Source organism: Lepus europaeus, chromosome 4 (assembly GCF_033115175.1).
Source record: "Lepus europaeus isolate LE1 chromosome 4, mLepTim1.pri, whole genome shotgun sequence".
NCBI lineage: Eukaryota > Metazoa > Chordata > Mammalia > Lagomorpha > Leporidae > Lepus > Lepus europaeus.
The window spans coordinates 146,729,094-146,750,225 of record NC_084830.1 but is presented as its reverse complement, the minus strand read 5'-3'; the positions used below and the strand labels follow the sequence as shown (position 1 = coordinate 146,750,225).

The window sequence follows — 21,132 nt, the reverse complement described above, 5'->3', positions numbered from 1 at the left end:
TATTCCCTAAACTATGAAAACACCTACTTGCATAATATTTGCACTGGACTAGGTATTACCTGTATCTAGAGATGACTTGAAGTATGCAGGAAGATATGTGGAGGTCAAATGCCATTTTCTAAACAGGACTTGAGCATCCTCAGATCTTAATGCCTGTGGAGGGTCCTGGAATTCCCCATGGACACCAAGGAACACCTTAAAGTAATTATAAGCAATGATAACTCCAAGGTGTGCCTGTTCACCTGCTTTATCTTGAAGAGTGAGATAATTTTTTAAAAGATTTATTTATTTATTTGAAAGTCAGAGTTACACAGAGAGAGGAGAGGCAGAGAAAGAGAGAGAGAGGGAGAAAGAGGTCTTCTATCCGATGGTTCACTCCCCAATTGGCCGCAACGGCCAGAGCTGTGCCGGTCCAAAGCCAGGAACCAGGAGCCTCTTCTGGGTCTCCCACACAGATGCAGGGGCCCAAGGACTTGGCCCATCTTGTACTGCTTTCCCAGGCCACAGCAGACAGCTGGATCAGAAGAGGAGCAGCGGGGACTAGAACCTGTGCCCATAATGGATGCCGGCACTTCAGGTCTGGGTGTTAACTCGCTGTGTCACAGCGCCGACCCCAGAGTGAGAGAATTAATTTGTTTAATGAGTTGTTAGAGAAGGGCTCTCTTTTCCCCTCGCATACCCTACAACTTAATTTTGACCCAACATTTATGGGAACAGCAGTGTTTGGAGATTCTGGTCTCAGTCTTACCCAACATAGTTATCTGGTGGGGGTGGATCTCAGGTGAGAGAACAGATTAAGAATATGGAATAAGGTCCCAACCATACCTCCTCTTTTGTGATTTGCCATTTCTTTGCTTTTTCACATTTAAGCAAGTGGAAAGAGGATTTCTACCACTGGTGGATCTGATACCTGCCCCTGTTAGTGCTTCTTGATCTGGTTTTATTAAATTAAAATCCAGTTTTACATCAGTGACTGGTCTTACTGCACTGCTTGATTTGTATCTGCTTACATATGATACAAATTTCTTTGATCATTTTTTGACCCATTTCTTTGATTATAAACTTGACCCTGAGGCTGCCCTCCCACACCCCACCTGGAAGTTCGGTCTGGAAGGTCCTTGTTCCCTGGTCCTTGCTGTAACTCTTTGGCCACTGTACAGATTGACAGGTCTGACCAGGTGGCTCTGGCTAGACCACCCAAGCTACTGTCCTTTTATGTCCTCTGAGACTACTACACTTTTCCAGTGTAAACTCTTGGTGTAGAGTGGAAAAGACATGTTTTTTCTTTTTCTTCCTTTCTTCCGTAGAATTTGAGAGAGCATTATTTAAAAGTTAATATTATTTTGATTTGGAGGTTTCTCCTGGAGCTCAGTCTGAGGTCAAGAATGCCTGTGTGAGAGTCAGTCCAAAAACACCACTGTAGATCTACAAGGGCAGAGTTGTTTTCTGGAATGAGAGCATCGTCATCATCATCATCATCATCACAGCCTTTGTCCCTCTCGCCACAATTGCTTTTGAAATGTGAAGTGACCAGATATTCTCTTAAGACACAGAAAAGATGTTCAAATATTTTTTTCTGTCTCTTCACATGATTGATTTTTTTGTGGTTTATCTGATGTATATGAAAGATAGAAAGAGACAGAGAGATAAAGACACATCTCCATCTACTGGTTTATTCTCCAGATGTACTCGACAGCCATGAATGAAGGGCCAGGCTGAAGCTGGGAGCCCAGAATTCAATCTGGGTTTCCCACACGAGTATCGGGGACCATCACTTCCTGCCTCCTAGAGTGCACATTAGCAGGAAGCTGGAATGGAGAGTGGAGCTGGGACTCACACCCATGTGCTCTGCTGTAGGCAGTGGGTATCCTAAGTGGCAGCTTAACCACTGTACCTAATGCCCAACCTTCAAATGAATGTGTTTTTTTTGTTTGTTTGTTTGTTTGTTTGTTTTTGACAGGCAGAGTGGACAGTGAGAGAGACAGAGAGAAAGGTCTTCCTTTGCCGTTGGTTCACCCTTCAATGGCCGCTGCGGCTGGCGGGCTGCGGCTGGTACACCGTGCTGATCCGATGGCAGGAGCCAGGTGCTTCTCCTGGTCTCCCATGGGGTGCAGGGCCCAAGCACTTGGGCCATCCTCCACTGCACTCCCCGGGTCACAGCAGAGAGCTGGCCTGGAAGAGGGGCAACCGGGACAGAATCCGGCGCCCCAACCGGGACTAGAACCCGGTATGCCGGCGCCGCAAGGTGGGGGATTAGCCTAGTGAGCCGCGGCGCCGGCCAAATAAATGTTTTAAATCATCTCTGTTCTCTGGCTTTAGTTGTCACTTTGGCCTAAGAAAGCAATACTTTCAAAATATTTAAAAATCAACCTGATCACTGTATAAGTTTATCTGAAACAGAGGGAGGGAGAGAGAACAAACTGCAGAGCTCCGATGACCACACAGAGGATGGTAGCAATTGGCTCAGCTCAGGACCATGTCCCATAGCATGGAGCAGCTCTGATGGGTGTCCCGTGCCCACCCTCTCCCCCTGCCCTGAGTTCCCAGAGGAGAAGGTCCATCCACAAAGAGCTGCTCACTCGACCCCAAGGAGAATTCTTCCTTCTGTTGCCCACAGGCTGATGCATGAGTGCTCCCGTTTATGATGGGCACCCAATTCCAGCCCAGGACTGCCTCAGATAGAGGGCAGCACTAACAAGCTAGGTATTCAAATTAAAAGTTTAGCCACATACTTGTCATTTTACTGTGGAAACTAAATGGCTTACTTTTTTTTTTTTTTTTTAATTTGATAGGCAGAGTTGGACAGTGAGAGAGAGAGACAGACAGAAAGATCTTCCTTCCATTAGTTCATCCCCCAAATGGCCGCTACGGCCGGCACTGCACTGATCCAAAGCCAGGTGCTTCCTCCTGGTCTTCCATGCGGGAGCAGCACCCAAGCACTTGGGCCATCCTCCACTGCCCTCCCAGGCCACAGCAGAGAGCTGGACTGGAAGAGGAGCAACTGGGACTAGAACCCGGCGCCCATATGGGATGCTGGCGCCGCAGGTGGAGGATTAACCAAGTGAGCCATGGCGCCGGCCCCTAAATGGCTTACTTCTGAACATCTTGTCCTTGAGGGCAGGACTTCCTGAAGCAGTGATTGGCAGTCACTGGACTGGGATGATGGGGTGACACTTGGAGCTGCTGTACACCCTGCTCATTTGTGTGACACAGACTCTCCAGCAACTCCCTCACCATGTATAATCTGAACTAAATCTACACAGAGAACATAGTATGCATTCGCATGTAGCACTCCATCAACTTTTGAAATGATCAACTAGACTGAAGTTTGTTGTTGTTTTTAAGATTTATTTATTTGAAAGACAGAGTTACAGAGAGAGAGGGAGATACAGAGAGAAAGAGATCTTCCATCCACTGGTTCACTTCCCACATGGCAGGACTGAGCCAGGCCAAAGCCAGCAGACTGGAGCTCCATCAGGGTCTTTCATGTGGGTGCGGGGCCCAAGTACTTCAGCCATCTTTCACTGCTTTCCCAGACACATAAGCAGAGAGCAGGATCAGAAGCAGAGCAGCTGGTACTTGGCACTCCAGTATGGATTGCTGGCGTCACAGGTGACAGCTTAATCCACTGCACCACTATGCTGGCCCCTAGACTTGAAATTTTGTGCACCTGAGAAAACCAAGGCAGTTCAAAAAGTGGAGATCCCAATGTCCTGGAATTTCCAGTGAGCTAGAAATGAGAGGGAAATTTGAAGCGAGCCCCTGCAGATGTCCCAAGTTTCCTTTCAAAGACCTGGCAGTGAAAGGTCACAGGTGTGCGCAGCTGGGGTGGGGAAGCTGTGTGGTGTCTGGCTTGCTGCACGTTAAGAGTCAGAGGCTGTAGAAAGACAAGTGTGGTCCTGGTAGGCATAACCTGGCTGGGGAGAGACACTTCCAGCAACAGAGGTGTGTGTGAAGCACTCACGTGTGCGGTGGCTGCTCGTCAGACCTCTGCGTGTTGTCTCATGCGGTAGCCACCAGTCGCGTGCAGCTCTTTGAAGTAAAAAGTAATTAGCTGTTCATTTCTGAGTCCCAGTAGCCACACTATCTCAATGGCCACATGTGGGTGTGGCTACTATACTGGACAGCACAGATATAGGACATTTCAGAGGCTGGACAAAGGAGCTCTAGTTAGGAAGGCAGTGACCTAACATCGTCACAGTTCCTATGGGAATCTTCCAAATCAATCAAGGGAATCTTCCAAAAAATGCAGAAAGGGCTTATTTTTTCAACCCATGTGCTGCTAGGCTGGGGAAGGGAGCTGCAGGTTGGCCATTTGTCATGTTGGGTTTCCCTCTAAGCTAATTCCCAGTGTAGCATTGCGGCCTATTCATTATAGGAGGCCTCTGTATTTGCTACTTGTAATCTATTTTCTAGAATAACTAAGTACTGACAAATAGGTAAGGAAAGCAAGAGAATGGCTCAGAGCGTCTAAAAAATAAAACTTAGGCAAGGAGAGAAGCCTTACATTTGTAACAGTATTTGAGCGTGAGTTATAAATGTGTATACACTATCTAAGTTAAAAAATTAAGGGTTGAGACTTTAAAAATAATAATAATAATAAAAAGATTACATCTTCCAAGACCCAGTTTGTCACTCGCTGACCTGGGAAACTTTAAAAGCCACAGGGACAACTAAAGGAGGCCCAGTGCCCTCACCTTCTTCTCTCATTTCAGGAGGTTCTGGGGGGACGCGAGTGCTCTGGGCTTTACCCGGTAAACTTGTGACCATCCCCAGCTCAGGTACCAGGAATCCTCCAAAGCAGGGACTTGCCAGGAAGATGGTTTCTGCTCTTGGGGGATTTAAATCTACTGGCTGTGCTTCTTTTAGAATAGCCCTGCCTATGTGCTGGCTCAGATATACCCGTAGTTAAGTCACCCTTTATGGTCTGGTCTCCAGCACAACTGATAACCAGTCTTGTGATTAGATCTAAAGTTTAAAACTTGAAGATGCTTTTATTTATTCCTATGATCCAATGGAAATCTTTGGAAGATTCTCTCCCAATTAACCATAAAAAGAAGCAAAAAACTAAAATCTTATAAAATTAAAATAATATGGGGAAGCTTATAGTTAATAGTGTCACACCCTGCTGATATGAAAAGTTATAAACTATTAAAAATGAATTCTAGGTTTATTCCTGAATCTCCACGGTGGCTGATATCCCAGAGGAGATTTAGAGAGGCTGAAGAGATCGTCCTAAAAGCTGCCAAAATGAACAAGACAGCAGTGCCAGTGGTGATATTTGATCCTGTGGAGGTGAGTGTCCTCAGGTGTTTCCTGTGAGTATCAGCTATGCATTCTTGGCTTTATGGAATTTAGTTTAATTCAGTATTTGTTAAGTGCCCACAGTGTACCAGGCATTGTACTAGATATGAGGAACGTAATTGTGAATATGTTTTGAGATACAATGCATCTGAAAGGGCTGTTTAAGAATTAAGTCTTGGACTGGGCATTTGGTGGAGTGGCCAAGACCCCGCTTAGGACACCAAGAGTGCCCTGGTTTCAGTCTCGGCTCTGCTCCCAATTTCAGCTTCCTGCTGATGCCTACCCTGGAGGTAACAGATTATAGCTCAAGAACTTGGGCCCCAGCCACCCACATGGGAGATGTGGATTGAATTCTTGGCTCCTAGCTTCAACCTGGCCCAACCCCTGTTGTGCAGGCACTTGGGGAGTGAACCAGTAGACAAGAGATGTCTGTCTTTCAAGTAAATAAATCATTTTAAAAATTAAATGCAGCAGTATATATAAACTGCTTACCAAACAGCAAGTATTATTAAATATTAGTTGCCTTCACTTTGCAAGTTTATCTCCACCTTTTTATTTGCGTTGCTTCAAATCATTGACTCATTTATGTACTGATGATATGTAAATGTGCACATTAAGTGGAAAAAAGTGTTTGAGAGCTGGTCCACCCTTGGTTCCGTCCTGTGCCTTCAGCCTTCCCAAAGCCTGCTGAGGCTCTGTGTTTATCTTTAGTATGCTGTGTGTCACGTGTGGAGCCATAAGGCCTGTGATCCCAGGCTCAGGGACTCTCCCCAGAGGTGGTGGCTGTGAGGAGGAGCTGGTAGTGCATGGCAGCAGCCGTGCAGTCTAATGGTTAGTGAAGATACACGGTGTGCTGTGCCCAGGGCCAGTCCCTAGAGAAAACAACAAAAATAAGGAGCAGCCCTTATACTAAAGGAGCATAGAATGTTATGAACGGGGCAAAGAGGATACGTTGAAGAGATAAATGATGACATCAGGGAGGTGACATTGGGCCAGCAGTTAGAGAAGGAAAGCAGAGTGGCTTGAAGGCTGAAGAGGCAGGTGCAAGCCAGGGAGGACAGTAGGATTCACTGCGATGACTGCAAAAGATGGACAGGGTGCTCTGGGCTATAGCAGTGGGGGCTGCTCAGGATCCTGGAGATTCTAGCGGCTGCAGTGGTGGTATGTGTGCCCTGTGCAGAAGTGTGCACTCGGCTTCCCCAGAGAGCAGACTGTGGAAGAAGTGGGTGTGCTGTGCTCTGCCTGGGCCTTCATCCACCCCTGGCCCTCAGGACCGTCTCCTGAAGCAGTGCCCTAGAGGCTTAATTACAGTGACTCTGAACCCAAGCTCTCAGGGAGATACCAGGAAAAAGTGTCCCTTCATCCTTTGCCTTTCAAACCTAGAAGTCCATTCCCAAATTAGTCATTTTCATTGGGAGTAAAAACAACAGTGGGAGTTCTGAAAGCGTTTGCCCTTCAGGGCTCTGCTGAGTGTTGGTATTTATTGGGATGTGACCTGATTGTTATCACTGAGAAACTTCCAATCTGGTTGTAGAGATGAAATGAAAGCAATTCTAAAATAGATAAGAGATACACAGTGATGGATAAGATAGAATTAAGTCCAGGGTCCAGTCACATGCTCTGACCATGCCCTGCTTCTTCCGGCTGAACTTGCCCATTGAGCCTTACATGGACAAGCTTCCCTCCCACTGAGTGCTTTCCTGCCTCTCTGTCATTTCCCCCGCTCACCTCCCAAGACCAGATCCTGTTCAGGAGGTGCAGAACCCTGTGCCAGCACATGCAGCTGTTCACAGTGGCAGCGAGGAGCCCACCAGATGCCTGGTAGCGTAGTTGGCTCAGACAACTCGTACTGATCTCACTAGTAGATACTATCAGCAGCCTGCTTTTCAGGAGAAGGCAGTAACTTGCTTAGGAGCACACAGCTGGGATTGGCAACCAAGGTCCCTGGTGTGAATGTGTGTGTTCCTAACAACAGTGCTCTGCATTCTTTGTGTTAGAGGCAGGGCAGACAGGAAAACATACAGAGCAGCTCCATTGTAGAAAGTGACTGGAGTGTCCCTCATTGCAGATGAAGCACCTTCAGCTTGCTCATGGTACCTGACCCAAAGGTATTTTACAGGAATATTCTTGACCTGTTGTTTGGAAACCCTGCTCGTCAACAGTTATCCAAGGAGCTTTAAAAATATGGATTCACCAGGCTCTGAGCCCTAGGAGGGTCAGGATAAGCAGGCCCAGGGTGGGACCTGGCAGTCTGCTCTTTAACAAGAGCCCTGGGGAAGTGCCAAGTGGGAGTAGGGTCTGAACCACAAGTTCTTTCTGTGTGCAGCACTCTCAAGACCCTCCATGAGGACTTCTTTGTTGTAGTAATGTGATTATGCCTCAGGGGCTGGAGCTAGGTATGTCTCCAGGTAGCACAATAGAGAAAAGACAGTCTGGCTGTGAGCTGTGTGAGTGTACGATTACCATGAAAAGATAGGAGCTAATATTTGGGGAGCACCTGCTATAGAGGCAGCCCCAGCACCCTCACTCTGTAACAGGCACTTCTTCACCTGCTTTACTACACCACAGGACCAGAGTCCTCGCGCTTCATCTCCAAGAGATTTCCCACCTCAGAGCTTTGCAACTTTTATTTTAGCATCAATTCTTACCAGCCTAGTTACCCAGATTCATAGTTCAAGGAAGTTAACATAAGGGAATTTAAAAGAGGGAGAAATTGTACAATGGTTAAGATGCCACTTAGGATGCTTGAATGGCATACCAAAGTGCCTGAGTCTGAGTGCAACTCCATTCCCAGTTCTGGCTTCCTGCCAGTGTGGATGCAGCAGGCGATGGCTCAAGTGCTTTAGTCCTTTCCACTCACATGGGAGAGCTGCACTGAGTTCCCAGCTTCAGCTGCAGGCCAGTTCCAACCACTGTAGGTATTTGAGGAGTGAACCAGTAGATGGAAAGATTCTGTGTATATGTGTGTGTGTCATGCCCCCCTTCGAATAAATAAATAAACAAAACAGATATAACCCCAAGACAGTTTGGGGCTATGTGGCCCTACCCACCCAGTAGACCCTAGGATCCTAGGTCAGTGTGATAAAGGCCATCCACAGTGAAACCGTGAGCTGGAGAAGGCTACGGGAGCAATCAGGCTTTGTGTAAGGGACACTGGAGCTGATGTTACATATTTAAAAGGCCAGGGACAGGCATTTGGTGCAGCAGCTGGTTCACTATTTGGGACTCTCACTTCCCCTATTGGAATGCCTGGGGCTACTGTGCTTCTGATTCAGTTTCGCTAATATACACCCTGGGAAATAGCAGATGATGGCTCAAGTAGGTGGGTTCCTGCCACCCAAATGGAGTTCTGGGCTCCTGACTTCCACCTGTTCTAGCCCTGGCTATTGCTAGTATTTGGGAAGAAACAGCATATGGAAGATATCTCTGTCTCCCTGTATCTCTCTTTCCTTGTGCCTTTCAAATAAAGAAAATTAAAGATGAATCAATCGCATACATGGGTGCATTTTAAAGTGTTAGAATAATCATTGAATTATATAGATGCCCTTATTCCCCTCAGTTTCCAGACTTCTAAGCATATTCAAGGTGACGTGAGAGTAGCGTGTGTAATTCATTCCTGTGCATCATGGCCAAAGATAGTTCCTCTTCATCTCATGCTTATTTGCATTATTTTAGCTACAAGAACTAAACCTCCTGAAGGAGCAGAAAGTTTTCATTCTGGACCTGTTCAGGACTCGGAATATTGCCACAATAACCATTATGTCTGTGCTGCTCTGGTAAGTAAGGAGTGATCTGGAAGTGCAGATGTTCAGCACCTAAAGCCCGTTGTCCTTCCCTCAGGGAAACACACAAAATACGAAGAGTGAATGCCAAGTTAATTAGAAATGTCTTCTTTCAATTCATGGCACTTGATCCAAGCCATGGTGTTCAGGTCTGCAGTGCTGGGACCCTCAGGAGAAGAGTTCCCTTCCCTCCTACCCTTATGGGATGCAGACTAACTGCCCTGGGGGACAGATGCTCCTTCAGCTCCTGCTTCCTAAAGCTTCTCCAGCCACCAACTCCAGTTAGGAGAACCTGAGTCCCCACTGCCTGGCTTAGCGTCTTGCTCAGCTTTTTACATCTGCCAACAGCAAAAAGCAAGGGCTTATGTGGCACACAGATAATGAACTGACTTTGTAGATTAGATCTAATAGTGTGTCTGCCAAGAAATGAAGAAGAGGGGCTGGTGCTATGGCATAGTGGGTAAAACTGCTGCCTGCAGTGCCAACATCCCATATGGGCAGTGGTTTGAGACGTGGCTGCTCCACTTCTGATCCAGCTCCCTGCTAATGCACCTAGGAAAGCAGATTAAGGTAGTCCAAGGATTTGGGCCCCTGGACCCATGTGGGTCAGTTCTGCCTGAGCTGCCTCTGTGGCTAAACGTGACAGTCATCATGACCCCTCCAGCAATAAGCTTTTGTTTTTGTTTTGTTTTATTCCTTATGCTATTCCACGTGGTATAGTCTGTCTAAAAAAAATCCAGTGAAGTTTCTGAAAACATCCATGCTAAGAATAAGCAGGTTCTCCAGGGGATTCCGTAGCACAGTTATTTCTTATCACAGAGAAGTTTCTCTGTGCACGTTAGCTGGGGCGCAGGGTGTGCACTCTGCCTTCGGTGATGTTCTGAAGCATTCTGAAACCTTCACTTTTTTCCCAAAATCAGTTTTACTAGATCAGAATTACTAGATGTTGACCTCATAGTATCACTCACCTAGGTATATCTGCTCTTATTTTTAAATAATGAGATCTGGATTTTGTACTCGCTGATGAGACTGACATTTTTTTCTTCTGATAACAACAGCTCTAAGGAATGAAGAGGTACAAACTAGTCAGGAAATAGTGAGGTTTGAAATCAACTAGTGGGGATTGGTTACTATTGAATATTGGGGTGTGTAGACCAGCACTATCCAGTAGAACTTTCTGCAGTGGTGGAAATGTTTTATATCCATGTTGTCCAGTACAGCAGCCACTGGCCAGGTGTGGTGGTGAGTCCTTGCAGGGTGACTAATATGACTGAGGAACTGAATTTGAAGTTCTGTTTTTCACTTTAAAAAATTTTATTTTCATTTGTATAATTAAACTTTTTTTTAGAGATTTATTCATTAATTTGAGGGGCAGAGTTATAGAGAGAAGGAAAGACAGAGAGGTCTTCCTTCTGCTGGTTTACTCTCCAGATGACCGTAAAAGCTGAAGCTGGGCCAATCCAGAGCCAGGAGCCAGGAGCAGGGACCAAGCACCTGGGCCATCTTCCACTGCTTTTCCCTGCCCATTAGCAGGGAGCAGGACTGGAAGTGGAGTAGCTGGTACTCAAACTGGCACTGCAGGCAGAGGCTTAACCTACTATAACACAGGCTGTCCTTAACTTTTTATTTTTATTTATTTGAAGGGCAGAGAGACAGATAGATCTCCCATCACTGTTTCAGTTCCCAATGCCAACAACAGCCAGACTGGATGAAGCCAAAGCCAGGAACATCAAACTCAGTCCAGGTCTCCCATGTGGGTGGCAGGGACTAGAGCACTTGAGCCTTCAGCAGCTCCCTCCCACAGTGTGCATCAGCAAGAATCTGGAACTGGGAACAGAACCAGCCCTCAAATCCAGACATTGCAGTATGGGACGTGGTAGTTCCAAGTGGCATCTTAACTATTGGGCCAAACACCAGCAACTATTTAAATTTTTAATTATTTATTTGAAAGTCTGAGTAACAGAGAGAGAGAGAGACACACACACACACAGAGGAAAGAGTGAGAAAGAGAGAGAGATCTTCCATCCACTAATTCACTCCCCAAATGGCCGCAACATCAAGGGCTAGGCTGGGCTAAAGCCAAGAGCCAGGAGCTTCTTCTGGGTCTCCCATGTGGGCAGACCCAAGCACTTGGGCCATCCTCTGCTGCTTTCCCAAGCACATTAGCAGGCAGCTGGATCTGAAGTGGAGCAACTGGGACATGAAACTGGAATCAGCTCCCAGATGGGATGCTGACATTGTAGGTGGCTGTGGCTTAATGCATTGCACCATAAGTCTGTTCTCCCTTATTTAAACTTAAATAGCCACATGGGTCTGGTGACCACTCAGAGACAACAAGGTTTAGGTATTTTATAGACTACTTTGAAATTTTAGTGTGACTGAGGCCATCCTTTGGTCATTTTATCTGTTTTTTATCTTTCAGGATGCTGACGTCTGTGGGTTACTTTGCTCTGTCTCTGAACTCCCCTAATTTACATGGAGATCCCTACTTGAACTGTTTCCTCTCAGCCTTGATTGAAGTCCCCGCTTACATTGCAGCCTGGCTGCTGCTGCGCACCCTGCCCAGGCGCTATATCATAGCAGGGGTGCTGTTCTGGGGAGGAGGTGTGCTCCTCTTAATTCAGCTGGTGCCTGCAGGTAAGCAATTAACCAGAGTGAACAGCTTCCCAGAGCAGACCCAGGCATGGCTGGGCCATTTGTGTGTGAGTCACTGCTCCTTGTTTTGCAGCCTTGACATCAGAGACCATTCACAGGTCAGTTAGACAGGTGATTGCTCATTATGTAATTTTCCATGTTCAAAGCAACCACTTGAGTCAGCTTTCGAGAAGTCAGCAGTGAAAGGGAAGAGTCACCCAAACTCATACCGCTTTCTTGGAGTCAGTCATGATTACCACTTGCTTGAATTTTTCTCAGTGTTTTGAAACCTTTTCTCTGAGATATATGTTCAAGTGTTAGAGCTGGAAACACGTGCTGGCTCCAGTCTAAATTCACTGATTCTGTGGTCTGAATCATGAAGAAGTTAAATAGCATGCAAAGCGACATCTGCTTCCTTCTCTATGAGTAACTTTCTCATATTATGGAAGTGTTAACTCAGTACCTTACTGATACAGGAAATACATGGAAATCTGCATTGCTTCATAACAGGAAACAAGATGAAAAGGATTAGCCCTTTTCTTCCAAGATTAAACTTAACTATATTAACATGCTAGCAGTTTACTGTGGAACTCTTGAAATAAATAAAAAACAAATGGACAAAGGTCACTAGATGTGTTAATGACCTAGAGTAACAGCAAGCAAAATGCAAAGGCACTCCTCACACTCCATCTTTGTCCATGTCTAATTATTAGGACATTTGAAGAGAAAGTGCTGTTTTGGGAAGACCACACATTGATAAAATCATTCCCAATGAAGCAGAAAAGGACAATTAAGGCAACTGAGTTAAGTGTCGCTTCTAAAAGCACCCCTGTTTACACTGGGTCTCTTTTCCAGATTATAACTTCGTGTCCATTGGTCTGGTGATGCTGGGGAAATTTGGGGTCACTTCTGCCTTCTCCATGCTGTATGTCTTCACCGCAGAGCTCTACCCAACCCTGGTCAGGAACATGGCTGTGGGGGTCACATCCATGGCCTCCAGGGTTGGCAGCATCATCGCTCCCTACTTCGTTTACCTGGGTGAGATGCACCTTGTCCTTCTGTTCTTTCTTTAAATCTACTTTAAATATAAAAGTAATAGATTTGCATTGTGAAAAATTCAAATGGCATGGAAAAATACAAGTTCACCTCCCCTCTTCCAGCTGTCTGAATTGCCTAGAAGTAGCCAATATTAATGGTTTGCTGGGTAGCCCTTCAGTCATTTTTTTGCATAGCATATATGTGTGCAAACACATATAGATAAACATGCAAATAAATTATATGTAGCAACTTTTTAAAGCTTAACATTGAATCAGAATATCCTTTTCAATGGATATATTTTATTCTTTTGCCATCTTTTTAATAAACACAGTCTTCCAATGTACATACATAAATAATTTATTTAAATACACTCCAGAGGCAGAGCATTTAGGTCATTTCTGGGTTTTTGCTATTTATTTTTTTTTAATTATTATTATTATTTTTTTGACAGAGTGGACAATGAGAGAGAGAGACAAGGAGAAAGGTCTTCCTTTGCCGTTGGTTCACCCTCCAATGGCCGCTGTGGCCGGTGTGCTGCGGCCGGCGCACCGCACTGATCTGAAACCAGGAGCCAGGTGCTTCTCCTGGTCTCCCATGGGGTGCAGGGCCCAAGCACTTGGGCCATCCTCCACTGCACTCCCCGGGCCACAGCAGAGAGCTGGCCTGGAAGAGGGGCAACTGGGATAGAATCCGGCGCCCCGACCAGGACTAGAACCCGGTGTGCTGGTGCCACAAGGCAGAGGATTAGCCTATTGAGCCACAGTGCTGGCCTTTGCTATTTATTTTTAAAGATTTATTTATTTATCTGAAAGGTAGAGTTACAGAGAGGCAGAGGTAGAGAGAGAGAGGTCTTCCATCCAGTGGTTCACTCCCCAGATGGCCACAATGGCTGGAGCTGTGCCGATCCGAAGCCAGCAGCCAGGAGCTTCCTCTGGGTCTCCCACGCAGGTGCAGGGGCCTAAGGACTTGGGCCATCTTCTACTGCTTTCTCAGGCCACAGCAGAGAGCTGGATCAGAAGTGGAGTAGCCGGGACTCGAACTGGCACCCATATGGGATGCAGACACTGCAGGCCGCGGCTTTGCCCACTATGCCACAGCACCGGCCCTGGGTTTTTGCTGTTAAGGTTGAACATCCCTAATGTGAAAATCCCAAATCAGAAACTTTGTGAGCACAGAAGCTTCAATAGCTTAGGATAATACCACAGAAGGGCTTCAACAGGATTCAGTGGGATGTAGGATTTGGTACTTCATACCCAGTCCTCATTAAAGACTGTACTGGCGGGAAATGTGGACACACCTTCTCATTCTTTCTAGTCGCCTCCTGCTTCCAACTCACATACACTCCCTAAATCCCAGAGAAGACTCCTTGTGCATCCTTGCAGACAAAGAGAAACATTTTCCAAAGAGAAACCACCCCCCAACCCGGACTGAGAGGGTACATTACACAAAGTGGAGTCAGCTTTCCTTTCACACTCTCCCTGCTCAGCTCGCTGGTGGGGCAGGAGGAGGGAAGGCCTCGGTGCCTGATAGGCAGAGTCCAAGAAAGAGCTTTCAGCTCCCCAGCAGCCTGTGTAGTTAACAAAGTAACATGTGATCTCCATGCAGAGGGAGGCAGAATGAGGGTCTGTGATTCTCCTGTCTGAGTAACACTGCATAAGCAAGCGGTTAGGGGGAGGAGGGCTGTTCCAGTTACATGTAGAAACAAGACATAAAATGCTGCAAAGAGAAATCTGGGGTGGGCACTGTAGCATAGTGGGTTAAGCTGCCACCTGTGATGCCAGCATCTTTTATGGACACTGGTTCAAGTCCTGGATACCCCAATTTCTATCCAGCTCCCTGCTGATGCACCTGGGAAAGCAGCAGATGCTTCAAGTGCTTTGCATTCTATACCCATGTGGGAGACCCAGATGAAGCTCCAGACCCCTGACCGGGCTCTGGTTGTTGCAACCATTTGGGGAGTGAAACAGCAGATGGAAAATTTCTCTCTCTCTGTCTTTCCCCCTCTGTCTCTCTGTTATTCTGACTTTCAAATAAATAAATAAATAAATAAATTTTATTTAAAAATGAGAGATAGAAAAACCAAATCCAAGCACATATCAGTCATTATTTATCGATTCACATATGATGTTTTGGTGTGTGTTTGAGATTCTCGTGACTCTATGTACCTCACTCTCCCCTGCAGCTATCTGCTGTAGGCAAAAGCAGAGGCCACCCTTCACTCAGAGTGACCAGACCTGCCCTGAAATATCCCAGCCAACCTTTTCCCCTTGATGTCCTCCCAGGCCTCACCTCTAGTCACCTCCACCTTTAGCAGGGAACTTGAGGAGGAGAGACTTTTGCACACATGATTCAGCAGTAGTTTAGAGGATACTAGTTGATAGGAAAGTGCAAAACCTTGTGACAATGTGAAATCAAGCAGATAAATTATTATAGAAATGCAAAGACAACAACATATGCAATCAAAAAACTGCTGTTTGCTTGTTTTTTTTTCCCTTCTGAAAACAGATTGAAAGTTGCTCTTAAACCCTATTTGTCACGTTCACAAATTGAATTTAGGAGTTCAAAAGCATCCAGAGAGTTCCTGTGTCGACCTGATGTTCTCATGTTCACTGCTCCACAGGTGCTTACAACAGAATGCTGCCCTACATTGTCATGGGCAGTCTGACTGTCTTCATTGGAATTGTCACCCTTTTTTTCCCTGAAAGTTTTGGAATGACTCTACCGGAGACCCTAGACCAGATGCAGAAAGTGAAAGGGTAAGTGGGACTTAACCAAAAGATACCAGATCCCTCGGTAGAAGGCGTTTGCCGGGATACCTAGACAGAGCAGGATGGATGGGCAGTGAGTAGAGAACAGCCCTATCAGATAATAGCATACGTTGTCAAGCAGTGGTAACACAGTGTGGTGATGGCCTGGGCATAGAAATCAATGGAATGGGGCTGGTGCTGTGGCACAGTGGGTTGAGCTGCTGTCTGCAGTGCTGGCATCCCATATAGGCACCAGTTCAGGTCCCAACAGCTCCACTTGCAGTCCAGCTCCCTGCTAATGCACCTGGGAGGGCAGCAGAAGATGACCTTGGTGCTTGGACCCCTGACTCCTGGCTTTGTCCTGGCTCAGCCCTGGCTACTGTGGCCATTTGGGGAGTGAGCCAGTGGATGGAAGATATTTATCCCTCTGTCTCTCCCTTTCTCTTTGTAACTCTGACTTTCAAATAAATAAATAAATTTGAGAGAGAAAGAGAGAGAGATAAATCAATGGAATAGAATACAAATCAGGAAAATTAAAAATGCAAGAATTCAGTGTGTGATTAAAAGCAGCTCAAAATCAGTGGGGTAAAAGTTAGATTTTTTTCAGTAAAAGATGTTAGAACATTCGGCCAGACATTTTGAATAATTAAAATAGTTGAACCCTAAAAAAAAAATCAAGATACATTAAAGAAAGATTAAAAATTTAGACCTAAAATGTAACAAAAGTTGTTGTTCTAGTACTAGTGGTTGAACTCTATAATTAACACACAATTATTCTTAGGTGTTTAAATTTTAACTGAAAAGTGATCCCTGTTAAATTTAAGAGTGGAAAAAGAGAGGGAGGAGATGTACAATTTGGGACATGCTCAATCGGACTTGCCCCAAATGATGGAGTTAGAAATGTGCCAAGGGATTCCAATACAATCCCATCAAGGTGGCATGTACCAATGCCATCTCACTAGTCCAAGTGATTAATTTCAGTTCACAATTGATGGCTCTGATAGGTCTAAGAGTCAAAGGGATCACACAAACAAGACAAGTGTCTGCTAATACTAACTGATAGAATCAAAAAGGGAGAGAAAGATCCAACATGGGAAGCGGGATACACAGCAGACTCATAGAATGGCAGATGTCCTAAACAACACTCTGGCCTCAGAATCAGCCCTTAAGGCATTCAGATCTGGCTGAAGAGCCCATGAGAGTATTGTAGGCATGGAAAGCCAAGATACCATGGAAAAGAAAAAAAAAAAAAAAAGAAGAAGACCTAAATGAAAGATCTCTTGTGAGTGAGATCCCAGTGGAAAGAACGGGGCCATCAAAGAAGGAGGTACCTTTCTCTGAAGGGAGGAGAGAACTTCCACTTTGACTATGACCCTATCAGAATAAGATCAAAGTCAGCGAACTCTAAAGGCTTCCATAGCCCTGGCAACTCATGACTAGAGCCTAGGGAGATTACTGACGCCATGAACAGGAGTGTCAAATTGTTAAGTCAGCAACAGGAGTCACTGTGTACTTACATCCCATGTGGGATCTGTCCTTAATGTGTTGTCTAATGTGCAGTGATGCTATAACTAGTACTGAAACAGTATTTTTACACTTTGTGTTTCTGCGTGGGTACACACTGATGAGATCTTTACTAATTATATACTGAATCGATCTTCTGTATATAAAGATAATTGGAAATGAAAAAAAAAAAAAAACCTGGTGTTAAATTGGAAATGGCATAGAAAATTAATTGATTTTTTAGAAAAATATCATGTAGGATCTCTGTCTTTAATGTGCTGTACACTGTTATTTAATGCTATAACTAGTACTCCAACAGTATTTTTTTTTCACTTTGTGTTGCTATATGGGGGCAAACTGTTGAAATCTTTACCTAATATATACTAAACTGATCTTCTGTATATAAAGAGAATTGAAAATGAATCTTGATGTGATTGGAAGGGGAGAGGGAGCGGGAAAGGGGAGGGTTGCGGGTGGGAGGGAAGTTATGGGAGGGGGGAAGCCATTGTAACCCATAAGCTGTACTTTGGAAATTTATATTCATTAAATAAAAGTTTAATTAAAAAAATTAGGCCTAAAATGTAACAAAAATATAAATATTTTTATAACTTTAGAGAAAGTGTTTTTGACCATAATGTGAAAATCAAACAGCCATAAGGAAAAGATTGATGTACCCATTATATAATTTTAAAAACTATTGACAGGGCCGGAGTTGAGTCTAGTGGTTAAGATACCAATCAGGATTCCTGCGTCCCATACAGTAGTGTCTGGATTTGATTCCTGGCTCCAGCTCCTGACTCCAGCTTCCTGCTGATGCAGTTCCTGCAAGGCAGCAGTGAATGGCTCAAGTAGTTGGGTTTCTGCACTCACATGGGAGACCTAGATTGAGTTCCCTGTTTGTGGCTCCAGGCTGGCTCAGCCCTAGTCACTGACTGCGGGTATCTGGGGAGTGAACAATCAGATCAGAGCTCTTTGTCTTCCTTGCTCTCTCTTTCTCTGCCTCTAAAATAACTTTAAAATATATTTTCTTAAATTATTGGCAAGGTGAAAAAAACCCAATATTAATAAGTCAAAGAAAAGTACTTGCTATAGACATAAGTCTAATATACAGAATTTACAGAAAGCCTTTCAGTGGGAAAAAAGACAAAACAATTAGAAAACTGGTAAAGAACATGAACAGGCAGTTTATGGAAGAGGAAACTTAAGTCTGCAGTATACTTATGGGGAAAACTTACACTAAGAAATGCATATTAAAGCAATTCAGTTACCATGTTTGGGCCTATAAGTTTGTGCTAGTTTTTCTTCCTGATGCCAACCAATTCTGACACCTGTTGGGTATCCTATAATTAATTTAAATGCGGACAAAAACTACCTGTGTCTCACCTGACAGGGTTAATAACTCAGGGCCATGATCTCGCCCTCCCTTCAGATGCCAGGTGCAAAATTGTGTCCCCAGGTTACCCATACTTCCTGTCTCACTTGGCTGCAAAGTCTGGGGTTCCCACAGTTCCCCTCCTGAGGCTTGATTATTTGCCAGTATGACCCACAAAACTTGAAAAAATGTTTTCCTTACAATTAGTGGTTTATTAGCAAGGCTTCAAATGCACAGCCTTATAAAGAGGTAAGTAGGGCACAATATAGAAGGCTACTGAGTGCAGGAGATTCTGCCCCCTGGAGTTGGGTGCACCACCCTCCGGGCACACGGATGAGTTAGGCAATTCAGTGGTTCCCAGACCCGTCCTCATCGTTTAATTGTTACTGAACTTTCGTATTTCCATCCATCGTGGGAATATTCTGTGTGGTTGTCATGAGTTAGGTGAGATAAGATGTCTTCAGCTCCAGGCTACAGAGAAGTCCATGTGTGAATGCAGTCTGATCCCTGACGGAATCTGGACAGCAGCCGGTGCCCAGTTCTGAAAAGTCATTGTTTTCTAATGATGTAATAACTCCTGCAGTCCCAACTTCAATTACTGAAAACCTCATGCTTACCCCAGTAGCCTTCCCTCAAAAACCTCCTGAAGGAGTTTCAATTCCAGGCTTGGGGCAGGTGTTCAGCCTGCTAGTTACGCTGCTGGTGGGGACACCCATGTGAATGCCTGGGTTCAGTACTTGGCTTTGGTTCCTGATTCCATCTGCCTTCTAACATGGACCCTGGAAGGCAGCAGAGATGAAAGTAGTTGGATTCCTGCTACCATGTGAGATTTGGATTGAGTTCCCAGGTCTCACCTTCAGCCTGGCCCAGTCCTGGCCATTGAGGCCATTTGGGGAGTGAACTAGTAGATGGAAGTGCTCTCTTCTCGCTCCTTCTCCTCTCTCTTTTGTTCACCCTTTCTGTCTCTCAAATTAAAAACAAAACAAAACAAAGAAATTTTTTTAAGATTTTTATTTTTATTTATTTGAGTTACACAGTTAGAGGAGAGGCAGAGAGAGAGAGACTGAGAGAGAGAGACAGATCTTCCATCCAATGGTTCACTCCCCAGTTGGCCGCAACAGCCAGAGCTGCACTGATCTGAAGCCAGAAGCCAGGAGCTTCTTCTGGGTCTCCCACATGGGTGCAGGGGCCCAAGGACTTGGGCCATCTTCTACTGCTTTCCCAGGCCATAGCAGAGAGCTGGATTGGAAATGGAGCAGCCGGGTCTTGAACCAGTGCCCATATAGGATGCCAGTGTGTTAGGCCAGGGCATTAACCCGCTGTGCCACAGTGCTGGCCCTAAAAAAAAAAAAATTTAATAAGTAGTGGATTTTATGCTTAAATGAGAAAATGGCCCCAGATGTTCAAAGTCATAATATACGAGACCTGCACTCGTAAGGTTCTTGTCATCGCTTAAATAATTATTGATTGATTGATTGGGGAAATGTTTTTCAGTGTCTGGCATTTGAGGAGGTAAGTTTTGAATATTTCATTTTCTAGAGCAACAATTTTATTTTCAGGTTCAGCTCTGGGAAAAAATCTAGAGATGCAAGAGAGAGAGGAGAAAATCCGAAAGTTCTAGTGACTGCGTTCTGATAAAACTTCTCCCCTGTTTGAGCGAACTGAAAATCAGAGACTGTAAAGAAACCAGAGCCCGCCCCCCCCCCCCCCCCCGAAGAAATGAACTGTGACAAGTAACACGAAGATGGGCCTTGCTGTGGAGAAACGGCTGTCGTGTGGGGGACTCTGGACCACTCTGCCAGATAAGCTCATTCTTAGAAACAACCATCTCTAGTGTCCTCCTTACTAACGAACTCAATGAAATGAAGCTTACAGGATTTTTTGAAAAGGACTAGTAAAATCCATACCAAGATTAACATTCACTTCCAAACATACAGATACTATCCAAACAAAACAAACGTCATTGGATGACCACAGCTTAAATGACAACAGCATGTGTGTACATGTACAAACGCGTGTACATGGGAATGGGAAGGTATGCAGGTGGTTTTTGACATTCACTCATATCCTGCTATGACTAAATGATTACGTGGGTCCGGTTGCACGTCGTATCTCCATGGAAAACCCTACATTGTTGCTGACGTGTCGCTGTAGTTAGGACTGAGATGGTTGCTTCTACAAGGAACTTGGAACAGACCTTTAGCTCGTCCATATACCCTAAACAACATAACAAGTATTTACATTGGAGTAGATCTTAGAAGCCACCTAGAGGCTATTTAAAGCATACTGAAGGTGTGAACAGGTTGTATGGGAATGCCACATCATTTGACGTGAGAGACTTGAGCATCTTTGGGTTCTGGTGACTGTGGGGGCGTTGCCCTCGCAGTACTACATACTGAGCAATGACTGTATGTGATATCCTTAACCAGAAAATGTTATACATTCCTTGTGGGTGAATCAATGTCTGTCAGAGAAATAAATAAGTAAACAAACCACTTTTGCTCTCTAGCCTTACACTCCACACAGAACACTCCTGTGAGCACGTGTGTTTGCATGTGCATGTGCGTGTGTGTGTGTGTTTGTGCGCGCGCCTAGTTAGGAGTATGTTCCTCATACAACAAGCAAGTCTCCAGCAGACACCTGTAATTTAGCACCACCCGAATGGTGTCAGATCTCTCGGGATTGAGGGCTCAATCCCACAAGACTGCGCTTGCTTCACATGCTGACCACCACACCAGGCCACTGTCCTCCT

The 21,132-nt window shown here is 45.1% G+C and overlaps 1 protein-coding gene across 2 annotated transcripts in view; it reads left to right on the top strand.

Annotated features, from left to right (window-relative positions):
- Window positions 1-20,867, top strand: part of SLC22A4 (solute carrier family 22 member 4) — a 44,264-nt gene extending 23,397 nt beyond the window's left edge. The window contains exons 5-10 of one of the 2 annotated variants that reach the window (XM_062189203.1): window positions 5,169-5,295; window positions 8,980-9,080; window positions 11,509-11,723; window positions 12,576-12,758; window positions 15,379-15,514; window positions 19,940-20,867. In XM_062189203.1, the coding sequence (XP_062045187.1) occupies window positions 5,169-5,295; window positions 8,980-9,080; window positions 11,509-11,723; window positions 12,576-12,758; window positions 15,379-15,514; window positions 19,940-20,015 (838 nt within the window). In that variant the 3' untranslated portion in view covers window positions 20,016-20,867. Of the gene's footprint in view, window positions 1-5,168; window positions 5,296-8,979; window positions 9,081-11,508; window positions 11,724-12,575; window positions 12,759-15,378; window positions 15,515-19,919 lie in introns of both variants that reach the window. The other variant, XM_062189202.1, reaches the window with a different exon arrangement.
- Window positions 20,868-21,132: the final 265 nt, after the last annotated feature.